The 21,914-nt window shown below is 35.6% G+C and overlaps 1 protein-coding gene across 11 annotated transcripts in view; it reads left to right on the top strand.

Annotated features, from left to right (window-relative positions):
• ZGRF1 (zinc finger GRF-type containing 1) overlaps positions 1–21,914 on the top strand; it is a 77,226-nt gene that overhangs the window by 31,180 nt on the left and 24,132 nt on the right. For 9 of the 11 annotated variants that reach the window (XM_072810394.1, XM_072810393.1, XM_072810390.1 and 6 more), the window contains 10 exons: positions 1,654–1,756; positions 1,850–1,947; positions 6,888–7,011; positions 7,753–8,402; positions 9,545–9,683; positions 10,139–10,323; positions 11,878–12,074; positions 14,134–14,273; positions 19,140–19,283; positions 21,324–21,438. In XM_072810394.1, the coding sequence (XP_072666495.1) occupies positions 1,654–1,756; positions 1,850–1,947; positions 6,888–7,011; positions 7,753–8,402; positions 9,545–9,683; positions 10,139–10,323; positions 11,878–12,074; positions 14,134–14,273; positions 19,140–19,283; positions 21,324–21,438 (1,895 nt within the window). Of the gene's footprint in view, positions 1–1,653; positions 1,757–1,849; positions 1,948–6,887; positions 7,012–7,752; positions 8,403–8,732; positions 8,763–9,544; positions 9,684–10,138; positions 10,324–11,877; positions 12,075–14,133; positions 14,274–19,139; positions 19,284–21,323; positions 21,439–21,914 lie in introns of all 11 variants that reach the window. The other 2 variants (XM_072810395.1, XM_072810396.1) reach the window with 2 other exon arrangements.

Here is a 21,914-nt window from a genome sequence, read left to right as displayed (position 1 = left end):
GGGGGAGGGAGAAGCAGACTCCCCCCTGAGCAGGAGCCCAGTGCAGGGTTTGATCCCAGGACTTTGGGATCATGACCTGAGCTGAAGGTAGACAACCAACTGAGCCACCAGGCACCCCTTAGTTTAGCTCTTAAAACTTGATGTGAATAGAGTAATATAACAATGTATTTGTTATGTCTGGTTCTTTTTGTTCAACATAGCACTTTTGAAATTCATCCATGTTGTTGCTTGTGGTTGTAGTTTATTCATACTCATTGCTGGTATACTAGTCCATTGTATGAATGCACTCCACAGTTTATCCATTCTTCAGTTGTTTGCATGTGGGGCCTATTACTGATTATGCTGATATGGATTTTCATGTGCTATCATAAATATATGTACACGCGTGAACATTTTTCTGTCAGTTATACTACATTGGGGTGGGATTGTTGAGTCACGAGATGTGCATATCTTTCTTTTAGTAGTATATAATGCCAAACTGCTTCCCAAAACTGGTTATAGTTTATATTTCTATCAGAAGTGTGTAAGAGTCCCCATCACTCTATATCTTCATTAACACTTAGTGCTGACAGTTTTTTATTTGAATTTTAGTTATTCTGGTAGATATATAGTGGTATTTCTTTGTGGTTTTAGTTTGCACAAACTAAATGAGATTGGGACCTTTTTGTATGCTTATTGGCCTTTTTTGTATGTTCTTTGATGAAATGTTTATTTAGGTTTCTCCTTCAGTTTTTTTTTTTTTTTTTTAAGATTTATTTATTTATTTTAGAGAGATAAAGAGAGTGATCATGGGGGGAGGGTTAGGGAGAAGGAGAGAAGCAGACTCCTGCTGAGCATGGAGGAACCCAATGCAGGTCTTGATTTCAGGCTGCTAAGATCATGACCTGAGCCAAAATCAAGAGTCACACACTTGGGCAGCCCCACTGGCTTAGCGGTTTAGTGCTGCCTTCAGCCTGAGGCGTGATCCTGGAGCCCTGTGATCGAGTCCCATGTCGGGCTCCCTGCATGGAGCCTGCTTCTCCCTCTGCTTGTGTCTCTGCCTCTCTCTCTCTCTCTCTCTCTCTCTCTCTGTGTCTCTCATGAATAAATAAATCTTAAAAAAAGAAAAAGAGTCACACGCTTAATCAGCTGAGCCATTCAGTGCCCCCCTTCCTCAGTTTTTCCTTGATGTGTTTATCTTTTTAAAATTTTTGGAATTCTTCATATAGTGAATATATACTCATTGTTATTTGTATACTTTGTAAATATCTTCTGCTAATTTAAACAAGTGATTATATGAACAGAATGACTAACTTGCATATAGTTTGTTTCACTTGCATAGCAGTGCCAGCTATGTTATAACTATGGCCTGTGTTACAGAGATGTAAAAAATGTCATCAGTGTTAGGGTGCATCCGTTGTTTCAGTGATATTAAGATATAAAAAATGTGAATTATAAGAATTGATGAAATATAATGTACTCTGCTTTACCTGAATAGAGTTGGCTTCATAACATATTGCTTCTGTTCTTCTGTGTCTCAAGTTATAATCATGAACTGTGTATGTGTGTGTGTGTGTGTGTGTATTTATAGGAGGTAGATAAAGATACAGATATGTACACATACACTTTTTCTTTTTACTGAATAAACTGAGAAATGGATCTCTGTTTTTCTAGTTCCCAGATGAAAGAAACATTCCAAAAGAAGATATTAGCTTTAATATTGAAGACAATTTTCAAGTGAGAGCTGAGTCAAATAAGGACTCAATTGAAAATGACTGTAAGTAATTTCTAAGTAAAATATAACTTAAAAGGCTACTTGACATTGTACAAACTGTTGTGTAAAAATCTGAGCTTTTTTTTTTCTTCACAGTGATTTTGGATTTCTCTCCTAAAAATTCAGAACATTTCTATCATTATTTGGATTCTAGTTTTAAATCAGCAGAGAAGACTTCATGGGAAGCAAATAAGGTATGATGTAAAGACAGTTTTAATAGTTGAGAGTAAAAAATCTTGGTAATCTTGGGATGCCTGGGTGGCTCAGTCACTTAAGCAGCCAACTCTTGATTTTGGCTCAGGTCATGATCTCAGGGTCCTGGGATTGCGCCCCGCATCAGGCTCCTCACCAGCAGGGAGTCTGCTAAAGGTTCTCTCTCTTCTCTCCCTCTGCCCCTCCCCCTGCTCGTGCATGCTTCCTCTTTCTCTCTCTCAAATAAATAAATCAGTCTTTAAAAACAAATCTTGGTAATCTTAGAAGAAATAAATCCAGCAAAAACTAAAAAGATAAAAATCTTCAGATGATTATTTTAACATGATCAAGAAAGTTTATCAATAACCAACCAATATTATTTTAGTGATTAAATAGCAGCATAATTTCTATTAGAATAAATAACAAAATGTGGATGGCTGCTATTTTATTATTCAAAGATGTTTTGAATTTTCTAATATGACATGCTATGAGAAACATACACAATTAGAGAGGAAGAAATAGCATTAAAAGAAGCAGGAAAAAAAAGAAAAGAAAAAAAAGAATCAGAAAAAAACGAGAAGTTTAAGAAGAATTTTGTAAGGGAGCTAAAGACAAGGTAAACTTGGAATATTAAATGCCTTCCTTTTTTATTATTTTATTATTATTATTTTATTATTATTATTATTTTATTAAATGCCTTCCTAAACCAGTTAGAAAACATAATAGAAAACGCGTCCCAACAATAGTAACAAATGATACACAATGCCTAGACATAGACTTAATTGAAAATGTGTGGAACATGTGTGAAATAGACTATGAAATTGTACTGTGAAATATAAAATTTGTGAATAAATAGCAGTTCAACAATACCGAATGCCCTGTATAGGTCAGAACCATAAGACTGAGTATAGAGTGATGGACAAAACAGGTATGATCCGGTCTTTTTTTTTTTTTTTTTTTTTTAGAGATTTTACTATCTATTTATTTAGAGCAAGCAAGTAGGGGAAGGAACAGAGCAGAGGGAAAGAACCTCAAGCCTTGCTGAGTACAAAGGCAGATGTGGGACTCGAACTCATGACCCTGAGATTATGACCTGAGCTGAAATTAAGAGTTGAATGATCAACAGACCGAGCCATCCAGGTGCTGTGATCTCTGTCTTTACAGGCCAAGGAAAAAGAGGTTGAGTGGGAGACATGTTAATCAAGAGAACAAGCAAACAAATTAATGGAGATAATTGCATTCTAAGAAAGCTGTCAAAGTACTCTAAAATTATAGGGAAAAATCTACTTTATGCATAATTAGGAAGGCTTCTCCAGCTATGGCAGCAATGAGGGGAAGAACATACCTTGCAATGAAATGGCAAGTGTAAATACCATGAGATTGGAAAAAGTTGAGAGGCTTGAGAAAGTGGAAGAAAGCCAAAGTAGTGGGATTATAGTGAGTGAAAAGGAGTGGTAATTAGAGATTGAAAAAGTGAGCAGGTCTTGCAGGTGAGGTTAAGAATTTTGATAATATTCTATGTTCCACTGGGAAATCCATGAAGGGTTTTCAGCAGAAAATCACCTGACAATATACATTTTTAAAAGGTTTGCTGGCTCTGTGGAAGATGGATTTGGTGGGCACTGCTGGTGGAAACCAGTTAAGAGGAGTCTTGAATGATAAATACTTGAAGGTGGGGATTGTGGCAGTGAAAGGAGTTAGAAACATGGATGTTTCTGGATTGAATGTAGAGAGTGGTTAAGGGAAAGGGAGAAGAAAGATTCTTGGCTGTCTGACTTAACAGTTGTGGGGACTCAGGTGGTCTTCACTGGGTGGAATAAGGTGGAGGAGTTTATTAGTCTGCTGGGATTGCCATAACAAAATATCATGGGATGAGTCTCTTAAACAACAGAAATTTATTTTGTCATAGTTCTGGAGGCTAGAAGTCCAAGATCAAGGCTTTGGTTAATTTGGTTTCTGATGAGGACTCTCTTCATGTTGACTAACTTCTCATTATGTCCTGACAAGGCTTTTCCTTGGTGTGTACACATGTAGAGAAAGAGAGTAAGTGAATGTAAGCTCTCTTTTTATAAGGACACTAATTCTGTTGGATTAGGGCCCCACTCTTATGATGATCTCATTTATCATTTATACTTTGTTACCTCTTAGAGGCCCTATCTCAAAATAAAGTTATATTGGGGGTTAGGACTTCAACATATGAATTTGGGGGGGGGGGGGCACAGTTCAGTCCACAGCAGGGAGGAGCTCATTTGATGAATATACAGACAGATAAGGAATGCCTATGAGTCAGGCAAGTAGAGATGTAAAGTTAGAAGTCGGGTACATGGGTCTGGATCAGAGAAGTTTGGGTGGTCATTTGCACACAGCCAAGTTTAAAGTACTGAGAATGGAGGGGTTCATTTCAAGAGTGTGTACAGAAGTGAGAATGTGTTATATCCCATTCTCAGGAATTGGGAGGTGAAGAGGGTTAGTTATGTCAATTATTGTTGTAAAATGAAAGAAACGTGTTCATTTGGCAACTTGGAGGTCATTGGTGACTTTGGCAAGAGCAGTTCCAGTGAAATAGTGAGGGTAGAAACCTGTTTAGAGTGTATTAAATAGTAAATGAGAGGTGAAAAATAGTGACTGTAAATATGGAAAATATGGAAGACTTAAAAAGATTAGCATATCAGTCACTCATTCCTCAAATATTTTTTTGAGCAACTACTCTATGTGTTACCCTGTTGTACATGCTAGAGGTAGGCCTGTGAATAAAACAGGCAAAGATCTACTCTCCTAGAACTTGCATTCTGCTGAAAGGAAACAGATAATAAGCAAGTATGTAGTACCTCAGAGGGTTTTAAGTGCTATGGAGAACCTTAAAGCTGTATAAAGGGGACAGAGTTCTATTTTATAGGTACAATAGGGCTTCTAATCAAATGACACTGGAGTAAAGATCTGGAAGGAGAGAGAAAAGGAGGGAAAGCATGCACATGTCACGCAGATATCTGGAGGAAGAGCATTCCAGGCACAAGGGATGGCAAGTATAAAGATTTTGAGGCAGAGGAATGCTGGCCAATTTGTAGAACAGAAAGGGGATAGCCCTCTGGAATGAATGAATGAATGAAAGAGAGAGAGAGAGAGTAGTAAGAAGTGAGATCAAAGAGGAAGTGAGGGGCCTGATGTTATAAGGCAGCTGCCTCCGACAGCCTTCTTATACTTTGAGAGAGTTTGGGAACCATTAGAGTTTTAATGAAAGGAGTGAAATGATTGAACTTATGTTTAAAAAGAACTCTGGCTAGTTTGTAGAGCATGCACTGCATGAACAAGGTGTGGTAGTAAGTACCAGCTACTTTTGTCGAAAGTGCAATACAGGGCAGCCCGGGTGGCTCAGCGGTTTAGCGCCGCCTTCAGCCCAGGGCCTGATCCTGGAGACCTGGAATCAAGTCCCACATCGGGCTCCCTGCATGGAGCCTGCTTTTCCTCTGCCTGTGTCTCTGCCTCTCTCTCTCTCTCTCTCTCTCTCTCTCTCTCTCTTTCTCTCTCTTTCTCTGTGTGTCTCTCATGAATAAGTAAATAAAATCTTAAAAAAAAAAAAAAAAGAAAGTGCAATACAATCAAGACTGCCTCGGTTTTGAATGCCAACCCAGCTAATAAGCTGGGTGAATTTAAACAAGTTTAATTGCTTACCTACTCTTCTCAATTTTCTCAGTGGTAAAATAAGGAAAATGGGAGTACCGATCTCATATGGTTGTGGTAAGGATCAAATAAGTTAAAAATATAAGGTGCTTAGGTTAGTTCCTGGTACATAGTAGGAGTTTGTTAATACAGTAAGACTATTACTATGGTGGTGATTCAATGTAATTTCTCATTGGTTTGTTTGTTTCTTCTACTAGACTGAATTCCTTGAGTGTGGGAATCATGAGTATTCATCTTCACATCCTTATTTCCTAGCACAGCACCTAGAACCAAATAGCTAATCAAGAAAGTGTTTTAAAATTTATATATAAATCTTTTAAAAGATTTTATTTATTTATTTGACAGAGAGAAAGAGAGAACAAGCAGGGGGAGTGGCAGAGGGGCAGGCTACCCACTGAGCAGGGCCTCATCCTGCATTATGACCTGAGCCAAAGGCAGATGCTTAACCCACCAAGCCACCCAGGCACCCCTGTATATAAATTTTATACTTATTGTAATTTACTAAAAAAACAAAACAAAAAAACCCAGATACATTCTAACAAGTTTAAATCATTCAGAAGTATGTAAGGTTACAAGAACTCTTTCCTCTTAATTCCATCTTCATTAGAAACCAACCATTCTTAACAGTTTGGTATGCATTCTTCCAAACTTTAATTATTTTTATTCTATTGTTATGCAAATATATTAAATGTGATCATCATATTAAGCTGATTAATTTCTGCAAGCAGCGAAAAAATTAAATACTTTTATAAGAATAGCATAATGAGTAACATGATTATTCAGGTCTAAAATATATCAAAAAAGTTTACTACATTTGGGAGCAATGTTTTGCAGTTTAAGTCAACTATAGATAAACCCTAGAGCTGTGGACATAAGAAAAACCTGTTCATTTCTTGAGTCTGCAGGAAGTTTTACCTTCACAGCTCCAAACATGAGGTTTAAGTTAGTCTTAAGCCCCATAGACTGGAAATTCATCCTCAGAACCGAATCCCCTTAACCCAGATCTATCTAAATCAGAATTTGACCCATTTCAAATAAATCCAATAGTTTTTATGTTCTGTATTTTACTTTTTATTATTTTTATTGATTTTAGTGAGTTTATTTTATCCTGCCTCTTTGGGAAGAATCTTTGCCCTAGTATAGCTTTATATAATGTGCTCGAAAGCATTATTTTTATAATGTAGATTACGAGAATTAATTCAAACAATAGGAAAAAAAAGTAATAACATTTTGGTCAATAGTTTTGTTTTTTCTTTCTGAATAGGTAACATCACCAGAACAGAAGATCTCTACATTAAACCCTGATTCTACTTTTTCTTTGAACTCACGAGATGAAGACTTTGTGCTAGAATTCTCTGAGGAGTCCCTGAAAGAAAGAACTTTACCTGGTGACCTTTACTTCCTCAACTTAGCTACTGTCATAGTGCTGTGATATCTGTGTAAAATTAAGCTTTTTATATGAGAAATTGTTACTAAACTAAAAATATCTTAGAATCAGATTTAATGTCATACCTCTCAAGCCTTCCCACACCCTGTTTCTATTTCAGATGGCTCTTACTTCCAAATACAACATTCCCTTCTAAGTCGCAGATTGCTTCTTTCTTTTGTCCGTATCTCATCATGGACCTCTGAAAGTGTCTTCTGTCATTACAGTTCTTTTCACAGCTCTAACTCCAGAGCCAGGTCCTTCTATTGCCCTCTTCCCTCCCAGGGGAGTGGTTCATTGTGAATGTCTCATCTACACCATTGGTTGACTTTGGTCTAAAGTTTCCCCTCTTTTTGCTCTGGGATTGTGGCAATATCAGGGTGATCTTCAACTCCTGCTTTCACAGTTGCATTCTCAGGTCTCTGTGTTTTCAAACATTTTGACTCTTCCCTATGACTAATTTCCTGCTTTTTAATAAGTACAATACATTCTGTAGGATTCTTTCCACTAACTTTTCTTTTCCTTTCTCCTTTCTTAAAATTTCACCTATGGATCTTCCCCTGATTATTTTGAAAAAGGAAATAAAATCTGATTTTTTTTAAGGCAAGTTGGTACTTTTTCATATACATAGCTACTGGTTTTTAGAGCCTAGGTGATGACTAATACATTTTTTATTGAATCAACTCTTTTTTCTTTTTTTCAGTTATCAAAAAATCCAGTTCTTTGGAGAATAAGAACTTTCAAAGGCTTCCATTAGTAAGTAGAACCCGAGTTCCACTAACTACTTTGCCACCTGCTGATTCAGATTCTTGTTCATACGTGATCAACTGTGACAGGCAAGAATATTCTGGTTCCTCCCCCATATTCAACTTATGTGAAGAATCAGGAGTTCTTTCATTTAGCTTGGGGCTTGAGGACCAATGTGAAACTTCCTTCTGTAAAGAATCTAGAGAAGTGATTCCACAGGACGTTTTGCTTCTCAATAATATACCTACTCAAAGCAAGTGGCTGAAATATCAGAACATACCCCAGTGCAACTTGACTACTCCAGACAGAGTTGATAAGAAAGTAACAGATGGTTTCTCTGGTAAAGTTATTTCTGGGACACATTTAAGTGATATACGTGAAAGACAGAGTGGTGCTGTGAATGAAAGCTCTTTAGACTCTATATATTTGCAAATGATAAAAGGCATGCTCTATCAACAGCAGCAGGATTTTAGCTGTCAGGATTTGGTTTTCAGAAAGAAAGCACTCTCATTGAATTTAAAGCTGACTTCCCAGACTGAAAAAATTCAAAACACGTTAAGAGAGTCTGCTGCCTGCTACATCTACAGTGTAACAGGAGATTTACAGGTGAGGAAATGTACCAGTGTATTTTGGTGCATTTTTCCCAATAGTTATTTCAACAAAAGAATTACCAAAATCATACAGGAGCAATGATTTTACTCTTGGAGCTGATGGCTTTTTTTCCCCCTTTTTTGAGTTTTCCAAAACTCTAGGTACAGTCATATCTTCTTTGACTTAAAATCTTCCCTAGTAGTTGTGAGCATTAAATGAAATTATGTATTTGAAAGTGTCTGGTGCAGTATCTGGCACATAGTACGTACTTAATAAGTTATAGCTCCAATTGTTTCCACTTTACTACTACTATTAACTGTGATTGTTCTCATTTTTCACTATCAGCTCAGTTTTGCCAATCAGATCATTGTTAAGGTAAAGTTACATCTTATTATGCGTTGGTTGTGCAGCTGTAATTGTAACCAGAACTTGAAATATATAATGTTGTTCTTATCAGCTGAGATTTTCCTAGCAAAAACTAAAAATTTATTAAGGGACAGATTAAAAACATTTAATCTTGTTTATATGATTTAAAGTGCCAACCATAGCCATTCTTGCTATATTCAATGTCTCATTTATTTTTTTTTGAAAAATTTTATTTATTTGGGAGAGAGAGAGAGAGAGAGTGATCAAGAGAGCACAAGCAGGAGGAGCGGCAGAGAGAGAGGGAGAAGCAGACTCCCCACTGAGCAGGGAGCCTAATGTGGCTCAATCCCAGGACCTGAGACCATGACCTGAGCTGAAAGGCAGACACTTAACCAACTGAGCCACCCAGGTGCCTCTCAATGACTCATATAAAATTAGCAAATGACTTTTAAGAATTCTGAAAATTAAAAGACAAATGTGTTAAACATATCTATAGAACATAATTTACTCATTAGTAAACAGTATTTTTCTGGGTGTGCCTAGATGTGTCAGTTGGTTAAGCATCTGCCTTTGGATCAGGTCATGATCCCAGGGTCCTGGGATTGAGCCCTGTGGTGGGCTTCCTGCCCAGTGGGAAGTATGCTTCTTCCTCACCCTCTGCCTACTGCTCACCCTTCTTGTGCTCTCTGTCTAATAAATATATAACATCTTTAAAAAAAATCAAAAAATAAAAACACAGAAAACAGTATTTTTCTGGAGTTGTTATAATAACTTGAATTACTCCATTTCAGGAGATAAATGCCTCTGAGCTATGCTTCCCAAGTGGGCAGAAAATAAAATCTGCTTATCTTCCCCAAAGGCAGATTCATATACCAGCTGTTTTTCAGTCTCCTGCTCATTATAAGCAGATTTTTACATCTTGTCTCATAGGTATGATTGTTATCTATTTTATTATGATTGGTTGCTGCTTGATATAAGTAGTATAGCCTTGAGAAAGCATATCTTATATTGTGAATTTTCATATTAAATTCTCTACTTGAGATTTGTTATTTTCTATATGTTTCTTCCAGTTTTCAACTGTAACTTGTATTCTAATTTCAGATCAAATTGAATTTTGTAAGTGGAAAATGACAGTATTATCTTTTTCAAGTTATAAATTTTCATGTTTTTAAAACTAAAAGTGTTACAAATGGTTAAGAAATTTTAAGCATGATGCATAATTAATTTTGATCTTTTTGCCTTTAAAAAATAGATATTAGCTTTAGGTTATAGATTACTCTCTTAAAAGGCTATTTTCAAATGTAGCTAACAAACAGGACACATGATACAAACACAGTTATTTTGTATTTAATTTTCATCTGTACTTTTTTTTTCTTTTTTCATAGAACACTTAAATATATTGTTGTTTGGGTTGGCACAGAGGTTGCACAAAGCTCTTTCAAAAGTTGACATATCATTTTACACATCATTAAAGGGAGAGAAACTAAAAAATGTAGAAAGGAATGTACCATCCTGCCATCATCATCAACCTGCAAAACTTGTCATGGTTAAAAAGGAAGGTCCAAATAAGGTACTGTTCTCTCTTCCTTGCTTGTTGTCCCACCAGTACTTGCAAAAAGTTTAGGTACCTATTACTTTATGACAAGCTTAGTTAAAGAGCAAGTCTTGATTAGGAGTCTTCTACCTGGGGTGTTGTGACTAACATACAGTAAACTCCCAGGAAATCTGTGTTCTAGGATACACAAGTGTGAGTTAAGATCATCCTTCAAATTGCTTAGGAACTCATTGCATAGTGGTGGATGGGGAAAAAAACATAAAAGGTAATTTTATATAGTACTGTAATTGATGTAGTAGGAGGGGTATGCCCAAGTTATAGTTAGAGCACTGAGAAGGGAATATGTCCCAACCTAAAGTTTTAGAGAATGCAGAGGTGAGCCTGAAAGAAGTGAAAGTTGAAGTAGTCTGCTATGTGATACCCAGTATGAATAACAGATAAGGCCTGAGGAATATAAGAGCATAGTGATTTAATTTACATTGCTGACAATGTATTATTATGAAGAAGTCAAGTTAGTAAAATGTTTATGTATTGTATATGTGAATTTATTTTAATTTTTTAAAGAGAGTTTTTATTTATTTATTCAGGAGAAACACACACAGAGAGAGAGAGATAGGCAGAGACACAGGCAGAGGGAGAAGAAGGCTCCATGGAGGGAGCCCGATGAGGGACCTGATCCTGGGACTCCAAGATCACGCCCTGGGCTGAAGGCAGACACCAAACTGCTGAGCCACCCAGGGATACCTGTGTATGTGAATTTAGATGTAAATTTAGTTGTCTAAAGCAAGAATTTATAAATAATATAACCATAGAATGAAATATAGAACCATCAAAAGTCTTTTTTTCTTTTTAAGATAATTTGATGACATTGTTGTCAGTGTACAGTATGTTGTACTGTAAAGGTTAGGTTACGGAGTAGAAAACACATCATAATCTGAGTTTCATTTAAAACAACAACAACAACAACAACAACAACAACAAAAACAGGGATGCCTGAGTGGCTCAGTGGTTAAGCGTTTGCCTTCAGCCCAGTGCATGATCCTGGAGTCCCAGGATCGAGTCCCACATCAAGCTCCCTGCATGGAGCCTGCTTCTCCCTCTGCCTATGTCTCTGCCTCTCTCTCTGTGTGTCTCTCATGAATAAATAAAAATAAAATCTTAAAAAGAAAAAACAGTAGAAGTGTATGTATCCTCATGTGCATATGCACACACTTATGTGAGTGACAAGCCGAAAAGAAATGCACAAGATATTTCTTGTAGTTGTTTCTGGGTAGCTTTCTGGTTTTCTATAGTGAATGTTTTAAATTAGAAAACAACAAATTTTATTTTTCAAATAAACTTATATTCTCAAAATAATTTTTTGATAAAGAGAAAGTAAATGGTTTACTTTAATGGTTTTAAACTTTAATGTGTTGTTTAAAGTTAATAAAAAGATTAACTTGTATAATGAATAATTTATTGGAATATATTAATGCCTAACAACTTTTTATATAAGTCTTGACAGACATAATAAAAAAACAATAAAATATAAAATTTTTCTTATTAAATTGTAAATGTTTTTCCTTTTAGGGTCGTCTTTTTTATACCTGTGATGGACCCAAAGCTGACCGATGTAAATTTTTCAAGTGGCTTGAAGAAGTGACCCCAGGATATTTGACACAAGAAGAGTCTCTACCTAGCATAGTTTTAAATGATATAAAGAGTATTGGCTTATACTTAAGAAGTCAAAATATACCCCTCTTTGAGGAATGTCAGCTTTTGGTGAGGTATGTTTCTTAGTACCAAATAATGAGTGTAGTTATGTCAGAAAATAACCTCATATGATTGTCATCAGGTTTTGATTAAAGGTTTATTTATTTGGGAGGGAGAGAGTGAGTGTAGGGTGAGGCAGAGGGAAAGGAAGAAAGAATCTTAAGCATACTCCCTGCTGAGTGTGGAACCAAATGTGGGGCTAGACCCCATGACCCTGAGATCAGGACCTGAGCTAAAATCAAGAGTAAGATGCTTAACTGACTGAGCCACCCAAGTACCCCAGTTGTCATCAGTTTATTTATTTTATTTATATATATAAATGTATTTTTTAAGATTTTATTTATTCATGAAAGACACAGAGAGAGAGGCAGAGACATAGGCAGAGAGAGAAGCAGGCTCCCTGAGGAAAGCCTGATGGGGAACTCCATCCTGGTAGCCAGGATCACGCCCTGAGCCAAAGGCAGACACTCAACCACTGAGCCACCCAGATATCCCATCATCAGTTTTAAAAAAGAGATTGAGATAGGAAAAATATCTAAAAGTATCTAAAACCTCAATTTTTCTAACTATAAGATAGGAATAATTTTTTTTTTTTTTTAAGATTTTAGTTACTTATTCATGAGAGACACAGAGAGAGGCAGAGACATAGGCAGAGGGAGAAGCAGGCTCCCCAGGGTCCCGACCTGAGCCAAAGGCAGATGCTCAACCACTGAGCCACCCAGGCATCCTGGGAGTAATTTTCTAAAGCTATTTTGTTCCCCTCTAAACATCAAGCAGTGTCAGCAATATCAAGATGACTCTCAGGCATGGAATTTTTTTAATACTTTTATGTATGATCACAATCTTAAGGGAAACCCTGTTGAACAAACCACAATAGTTTTTTATCAGTGTAGGATAATAGTGGTAATTCACAAGAACTAGATAGTTTTATAGGGTAATAGAATGCTACATTAGGTAGCATGTCTTATAAAGGTGGAATTATCCAAAATGTAGCTATAATAAACATTTGCGTTTTAGTAATATCTATGGGGAGTTTATACATGCTACACTCTTCTAAGCACTTTACATGTATAATTTCATTTAATCATCATAATCTATAAAATATGGAACTAAAGGGGATAATTTATTTTAGAGTCTTTGAAACTGAGGTACTCTATTGTATACTTTTTAGGTACTTTTCCTATCTCAATCTCTTTTAAAACTAATGATAATTCTGTGATGGTTACTATTATCTATGACACAGCATTTTTAAAAATTTGTGTTACATGTATAAAGTATATAAACATACACTCACCATGGTTCTTTCCTTTTAATATTGTGTTTTAAAAATAAAAAAAATATTTGGGGATCCCTTGGTAGCTCAGTAGTTTGGCGCCTGCCTTCGGCCCAGGGCGTGATCCTGAAGTCCTGGGATTGAGTCCCACATCAGGCTTCCTGCATGGAGCCTGCTTCTCCCTCTGCCTGTGTCTCTGCCTCTCTCTGTGTCTCTCATGAATAAATAAATAAAATCTTTAAAAAAAAAAAAAGATTTGTACCTTCAAACTTCCACTTTCAAAGTCCTGGGATTGTAATATGGTAACTGTAGTTAATAATACTATATCATACATATAAAAGTTGCTAAAAGAGCAAATCTTAAAAGTGCTCATCTTGGGCACCTGGGTGGCTCAGTTGGTTAAGCAGTCAGCTCTTGATTTTGGATCATGTCCTGATCTCAGGGTCATGGGATTGAGCCCCACATTTGGCGGGGAGTCTGCTTGAACTCCTCTTTCCCTGTCTATCCCTCCCCCCTACTCAAATACATAAATCTTTAAAACAAAAAAGTACTTATCACAAGGATGGCAGTTTGTAATTCTTGTGGTGATGGATATTAACTAGACTTACTGTGGTGATCATTTTATAATATATGTATATATTGAACCATTTTATTGTACACCTGAAACTACTATAGTATTGTATGACAGTTATATCTCAGCAAAAAATGTGCACCTTAATATTTATTTATTTTTATTTTTATTTTTTTCTTTTTTTCACCTTAATATTTAAATTCATTTTTATTTTTTACTCATTTTTCAGGAAAGGATTTGATTTTCAAAGAAAACAGTATGGCAAACTGAAGAAGTTTAATGCTGTAAATCCTGAATTTTATAGTGAACCTAAAAGCAAACTTTATCTTAAGCTGAGTCGGAGGGAAAGTTCTTCAACTTACAGCAAAAGTAAGTTGATCATGTTGGCAACTTGAGTTGACTTGAGTCTAGCCTTGTATCTCAGTTTTTTAACAGCTCTGTAAATTCTTTAAAGAGGTTTTATAAAGTACTGCTTAATAGTAGCATATATTGTGAATTATTGTATAATAAATTGGATCATTTCCAAAAAGCATGTTTTAAAATTTTAGTTTTTTAAAGACTTTACTAAAGGCTCCCAAATCTATTTAATTTTGTTTAAAAAAACATAGATTACTATGTTAATTCAGTTGTATCTAACTTAATATGAAAAATAAACTGAAAATGTGATTTTTATTGGTACTTCTGTTACTGTCTGCACAATTAGACAACACTGGACTATAAGATTTGTATATTTGGAAGTAAAATCCTTAAAAGAATTTTTTCTAAGGAGCTTAGATGCACTAAATGGGATTCATCATTGTCTTTGGTTCTTATCATTGGTCCTCACATTGCTTGCTTTAATTGCTTTAATTATTTAATTATTTAAAATCTGAATCTACGAACCAAAGCAAAATCTAGTACCTTTATAGCTACCTAGGTTTAATATAAAGTAACCGCACCAACTCATCTGGCTGTCTCTCCTAACCTAAAGTAATTATCATTTTCATCCCTGTGTTCATCAGCATCTTTCTTCTCTTTGTTTATAGGTTTATGTAAATGAATTTGACCTTTTTTTTTGACTTCTTCAAAGTTTATTAAGGTTTTCTTAATGACATAGTACATAAGGAAATGTTCAGTCCATTTGGAGGGGTTTTTTTCTTTTTTTTTTTTAAAGAGTGCAGATTTGGCACTTTATTTTTTAAAAGATTTTATTTGTTTATTTATTTAAGAAAGAGAGAGAGAGATGGAGAGAGAGCATGAGTTGGGAGAGAGGCACATGGAAAGGGGAGGCAGACTCCCTGCTAAGCAGGGAGCCTGATGCAGGGCTCCATCCCAGAACCCTGGGATCATGACTTGAGCTGAAAGCAAACACTTAACCCACTGAACCATGCAGGCACCCTTATTATTTTTGGATTGTATACATTGAGATTATTTTATTTATTTTTAAAATTTTATTTATTTATTCATGAGAGCCACACAGAGGCAGAGACACAGACAGAGGGAGAAGCAGGCTCCCCGCAGGGAGACCGATGCGGGACTCGATCCCAGAACCCCAGGATCATGCCCTGAGCTGAAGGCAGACGCTCATCCGCTGAGCCACTCAGGTGCCCCTGAGGTTATTTTATTAGGTGCATTTTAAATTTATATTTTAAATTGCTATTATCTTCTTGGTAAATTGAAACTTTTATTATGTAAAGGATCTCTTCATTTCTAATAATACTTTTTTCTTGAAATCCAGTTATTAATGTAGCTATGTGAGCTTTATTTTGCCAAATATTTGTTCAATACATCTTCTTATCTTTTTGTTCCACCTTTGTATGTTCCTACATTATAGTTGTGTCATTAGCATATGTCTGAATTTTTAAAATTTGACTTGTAAATGGAATAAGTCCAATGGTTAAATTAATTATAATAATTGATATGCTTGGGTGTATTTCTACAATCTTAAGTTATATACATCTTGGGTGTATTTCTATAATCTTAAGTTATCCCACTTTATCTGCTCTTTTTAATCCTTTCTTGCTTTTAAAAAAAATTGATGCTTAAAATCATACAGTTCAGGGATGTCTGGGTGGCTCAGTGATTGAACATCTGCCTTAATCCCGGAGTCCCAGGATCAAGCCCTACATTGGGCTCCCTGAATGGAGCCTGCTTCTCCCTCTGCCTGTGTCTCTGTCTCTCTCTCTGTGTCTCTCATGAATAAATCAATAAAATCTTAAAAAAAAAAAATCTTACAGTTCAGTAAGAACTTTAAAGCACTGTCTTCACTTGTTTCTTCCTTTTTTTTTTTTTAAAGAGCTTGTTTCTTCATCTTTACTTTTTCTTTCTTGTTTTTTTTTTAAAGATTTTATTTATTTATTCATGAGAGACCCAGAGAAAGGCAGAGAAAGGCTAAGGGAGAAGCAGTCTCCCTTCAGGGAGCCCAATGTGGGACTCCATCCCATCCTGGGATTCTAACATGCCCAAGGTTGAGCCAAAGGCAGATGCTCAACCACTGAATCACCCAGGTGTCCTTGTCATTACGTTTTCTTTCACTTTTCCCTCCCCTACATCTTGTTGATATTGTCTAGAATAGTGCTGCTGGGTGTTATACTATATATTGGCAAATTGAATTTAAATTTTTAAAAATTAAAAAAAATAGACTAGTGCTACTCAAAGTATTATCAGCACACTGGCTTTGGTATTCTAGTCCACAAACTGTTACTGGTTCCCAAAGAGAGGTGAGGAGCTGCCCCAGAGTATAAATCCATTATGTTAATAAACAGACTAGTTTAGTTGTGTTTCTCTTTGTTTTGTTTGTGGTAAGACTATCTGAATGAAGGAAACATGATGTTGATTTGTTAATTGCATTCTAGCACAAACTTCATGTTGCAGACCAATAACAAAACTATGTAAAACAGACTACTTTGAATAGCACTAATCTAAACTCCTAAATTTTAGGTTAGTATGGATTTTAAGCTCTTTTCATTTAATACTTTTGATCTGCAGAAGCAGCAATTTATATGTTTTAACCACATATTAATATGCTTGGTAATGCCCTTACTGTTGAAAAATCTGATGGCATTATGATCCTTACTCCTTTATATTGTTATTTGCTCTTTCTGGCTGGCAGCTTTAGAATTTTAATTTTCTCTCTGACTTTTATATTTCCCTATAATGTGTCTAAATATGGGTCTTAAAAAGTTTTTTCTCCTCTTGGGCACATTATAGGCCTTTTAAATCTAAAGTCCTCTATCTCCAAACTCATCCAGTACATGCAATAAATACGTATAGCTTTTTGTATGTCAGTTGTACCTCCATAAAGTGGTTTTTTTAAAAAATTCTGAAGTCTTTTATGGTTTCTCTTTTTTTTAATTCTGGGAAATTGATTGCCATGATTTCTTCAAATAATATTCACTTTATTTTTCCCTCTCTAGGACTTTTATTATTACAATATTAGCATCTCTGACTCTCTTAGCATTTCTTTTATATTGTCTGGGCTTTTGTCCTTCTTCCTTCTTCAAAATAGCCTCAATATGGTCTTCTAAATTGCTTAGTTATTCCTCAAAAGTATCCATTCTGCTATTTATCCCATCAATTATAACTTTATTTCAACTACTATATTTTTTCAATCTGGTATTTTTGTTCATTTCTTTTCATTATTTTCTTGTTCTTATTTTGCATTGCTACTATCATCTCTTACCCCATGTAAGAAAATCTCTTTCCAGGCTAAACTTAAATTATTTGCCCATCTGTTCTGGCATTTCCTTTTCTGTAGGGCTCTGTAATCCAGTAAGTTTTTCTTTGGAGCCTTTGTTCTCCTTAAATGTCTAATTATTTTGGCCCGTAAACTAATTTCCCCCTGGTGATATCAGCTGTTCTTTCTGGCAATGCATATAGGTGAAGGCTGACCCCAGTCTGGTCAGTTCCAATGAAGTCAGAGAGTTGAGTTCAGTCCCAGATCTGCCATTTACTGGCCTTGTATCTATGGATAACTTATTTAAACTTCTTTGGGCCTCAGACCTCCTTCATCAATAAAATGGTGATAATAGCTCCTATTTGACATTTAAAATGTCTATTGACCCAGCATATAATATAGGTTACTGTATGAAGGTTTTTTCTTCTTGGTTGTTGTTGTTGTTTTTTAATTTTATTTTTGAGTCATCTCAGCACCCAGCATGGGTGATCTTACAACCCTGAGATCAAGAGTCATATGCTTCGGGATGCCTGAGTGGCTCAGCGGTTGAGCATCTGCCTTTGACTCAGGGCGTGATCCTCGGATCCAGGATCGAGTCCCACATTGGGCTTCTCCAGGGAGCCTGCTTCTCCCTCTGCCTGTGTCTCTGCCTCTCTCTCCCTCTGTCTCTCATGAATAAGTAAAATCTTAAAAAAAAAAAAAAAAAAGAGTCATATGCTCTACTGAGCCAGCCAAGTGGGTTAGTGTGTTTTATTAAAAAACAAAACAAAACAGTATTCCCACAGATACATGACTTGCCTGCTAATGGATTCTGATCAATTTACCTATCCCTAGTGGCAGTAGTTATGTGTGTTGCCGCCCCATTTCTCTAGCTCAAAGTCCTCCTGGTAGTCTTTGTTTTAGCCAAAGCCTAACTTACCTTCAAGACAAATCCTAGAGTCAACTGCTCCAAGAATGATAGGATTATTCCATCATCCATTAATTAATGTCTCAGCTGACCTTTTATACCCACAATTCCTCCTTGTCCCCTTGGTTGGTGAGTTTGGGGTTATCCCGGGAATCTGCTGGGAAAACCCTTTCTCCTCCATTCCCAGAATTTCTTTCAATCATCTGTAAAGGATTAGGAGTTTATTTATTAAAATCCCTGACCTAAAACAACTTTGAAAATTAACTGACAAATCACGAGTTTTAGCTGCATCAGAAAAGATGATTTACTGCGCTATATTCCCATCTTTGAAAGTCCAATGCATATCAGTATGTTTAAGGTTCTGAAAAATCTTAGATTAAGGTTATTTGCTTAACACAGCACTTTCCAAATGTATTTAGCCACAGAAAGTTAGATGTTGTGTTGCTTTATTTACATTGTTTTTAGTATAATTGTCAAATGACTTTAAAAACATAAAAGTAATTGCATTAAAACATGGAAATAAAATGTATTCATGTCTTAGTTTGGGTGGAATCTGGTAGATGATAAATAATTTTGTGTTTTGAGAAAATATATGACTGAGCATGTAAGAAATCCAAAGTAGTTTTGAATTGAGCATAGTTCTGAGTTCTTTAAAAAATGTTTGTCTTTTCAGATGATCTTTGGGTGGTTTCAAAAACATTGGACTTTGAATTGGATACTTTTATTGCGTGTAGTGCTTTCTTTGGACCATCATCTATCAATGAGGTGGAGCTACTACCTTTGAAAGGTTATTTCCCCTCTAACTGGCCCACTAACAGTAAGTATTACCATGCCCATATTAATTATATTGAAGAATGGTAGATATAAGATACATTGTGAGCAAGAATGCTAACTTTGTGTGGGATTATTTGATTAAAACCAACAAAAAAACAACTACCTCCCGGCACCTGCATGGCTCATTTGGTTAAGTGTCTGACTTTTGATCTTGACTCAGGCCATGATTTCAGTGTTGTGAGATCCAGCAAGGCTCCATACTGGGCCTGAAGCCTGCTTAAGATTCTCTCTCTCCTTCTCCCTTTATTTCTCCCCCTGCCTTCCTCCCTGGCTCATGCGCTCTCTCTCAAAAAAAAAAAAAAAAAAAAAGCATCCATCTCTACTTCCTATTATTGTATACAATGAGTTCCTGAAAATATATATAAAAGTTGAAGATGGGACGCCTGGGTGGCTCAGTGGTTGAGCGTCTGCCTTTGGCTCAGGGCGTGATCCTGGAGTCCCGGGATCGAGTACCGCGTCGGGCTCCCTGCATGGAGCCTGCTTCTCCCTCTGCCTGTGTCTCTGCCTCCTGTTCTGTGTCTCTCATGAATAAATAAATAAAATCTTAAAAAAAAATAAAATAAAATAAAAGTTGAAGATATAAATATTTCTGCAGTTCAAGTCTCAGAGGGCTAACAATATAATAAAATCTTGAACCCACACTTAAATATTTTGTTAAAGTTGATTCTTTTTTAAAGATCCATCCACTTATTATTTGAGAGAGAGAGAGAGAGGCAGGGAAGAGGTATAGGAAAAGGGAGAGAGATTCTCAAGCAGACTCCCCGCTGAGCATAGAGCTGGATATGGGGCTCAATCTCATAGACCACAGACCTGAGCTAAAACTAAGAGTCGGCACTTAACCTATTGTGTCACTCAGATGGTCCCTAAAGTTGATTTTTATATACCTGATTTTTAAAAATATAAACATTAAAAGTATAAATAAGAATTTTCTCAAATAATATCTTACATCAAGTTCTGATTCTCTTGGTTTTTAAATTCTTTCGGTTTGTTAATCTAATAAAGTCCATTTCGTAAACACATCATTTATTTTCACATTGAGAAAGTCTTACAGATTTTGCAGGGATTTTGCCAGCAGTGGAACAGGAGGATATGATTTTTATGTTCAGAAATTTTTAGTAAGATAGTAGGCTACCAGCCTTATTATTATTTTTTAATAAAGGATCTTTTAGTAGGTTGAATCTCTATCCAGTTCTAAGAATCTATAGCTTTCTATATACATCCTGATCTCTGGAATAATTCCTGATGGTTGAATTTGGCCTATAGCAAATTGGAGACACAACATTTAATGATTCATTTCAAATATTTCATATACATTTTTAACTTTTGATTTTTTTCAAGAACTGAAAAAACTAGTCAACTAGCTTGAGTCCAGTCAAGTCTAATTACTTAAACATTTGTTAATTTGTCACTTTTGTATTCATATTTTCACATTTGTTGCAGTTGTTTCACTATGTCAGCATTCTAACTTTACACTTTCCACATATTCCTTATAAAATAACTGAAGAAATCAAAGAAAATGTTCAAAAATTACACAAATACTACTGTACAACACAAGATGGTATGGTAATTAGTTGGAACTGTCAAGCAGTGTCCCCGTATACTAATTCAGAACAGTTGTTCTTGCTCATTAGTTGTATAGAAGTCCAAATTTGATTTAAGTTGTGCAGTTTATGGATACCCATATAAAAAGTATGAATAACCAGGTATTATAGTAGTTATTGGATAAAAGGACCTCCACATGTACTTAAGGGTTTATTTTATGTCATGTGATTAATTCAGTAGCTGAGCTCTGAGTTACATGAACATTTTTGGAGTGGAGGGGTTGAGGTAGAGGAAGAGAGAATCCTAAGCTAGCTGCATACTCATCATAGCGCCTGACAGGGGCTCGATCCCATAACAATCTGAGCTGAAATCAAGAGTCAGATGCTTAACCAACTATGCTAGCCAACTGAACATTTTTAATAGTTTTTTTTTAATACATTTTTTTCTCATTAAATGTTCATTTTCTGCATTCTCTCTACAGTAGTGGTACATGCATTGTTGGTTTGTAATGCTAGCACTGAGCTGACAACTTTGAAAAACATTCAGGACTACTTTAATCCAGCTACTCTACCTCTAACACAGTACTTGTTAACAATGTAAGTCATTATTTACCTTTGGGTCATTGGTATTCCAATATGTGACTAAATGTAAATATGAAAATGTAATTGAAGTACATTACATAATTTTGCCAATATTATTATTATTATTGACCATGAGATTAATGTTTGTCAGTAGTTAAAAATAAAAGGATGTTACTGCAAATTATTTTCCGTTTGTCAAGGAATAATATTTTCAGGATCTTTTGAGTGTTGATTTTTTTATTCATTTGTATTTTTATGCCACATATTATTTAATATCTAAAAGAATCCTTTTATAGGTTGAATTCAGTATGTATATTGATACTAACTTTATTCTTGACATAACCTATAACTTTACTTTTGATATTTCAAGTACCATACCCCTTTTTAAAATATTGCAAATGATATTCTTTTTTTTTCTTTTAAGATTATTTATTTATTTATTCATGAGAGACTCAGAGAGAGAAGCAGAGACATAGGCAGAGGGAGAAGCA

This window comes from Canis lupus, chromosome 33 (assembly GCF_048164855.1).
Source record: "Canis lupus baileyi chromosome 33, mCanLup2.hap1, whole genome shotgun sequence".
In the NCBI taxonomy this organism is placed as follows: Eukaryota; Metazoa; Chordata; class Mammalia; order Carnivora; family Canidae; genus Canis; species Canis lupus.
Note: the sequence above shows the minus strand (reverse complement) of the source record. Positions and strands in the feature narration are given on the sequence as shown.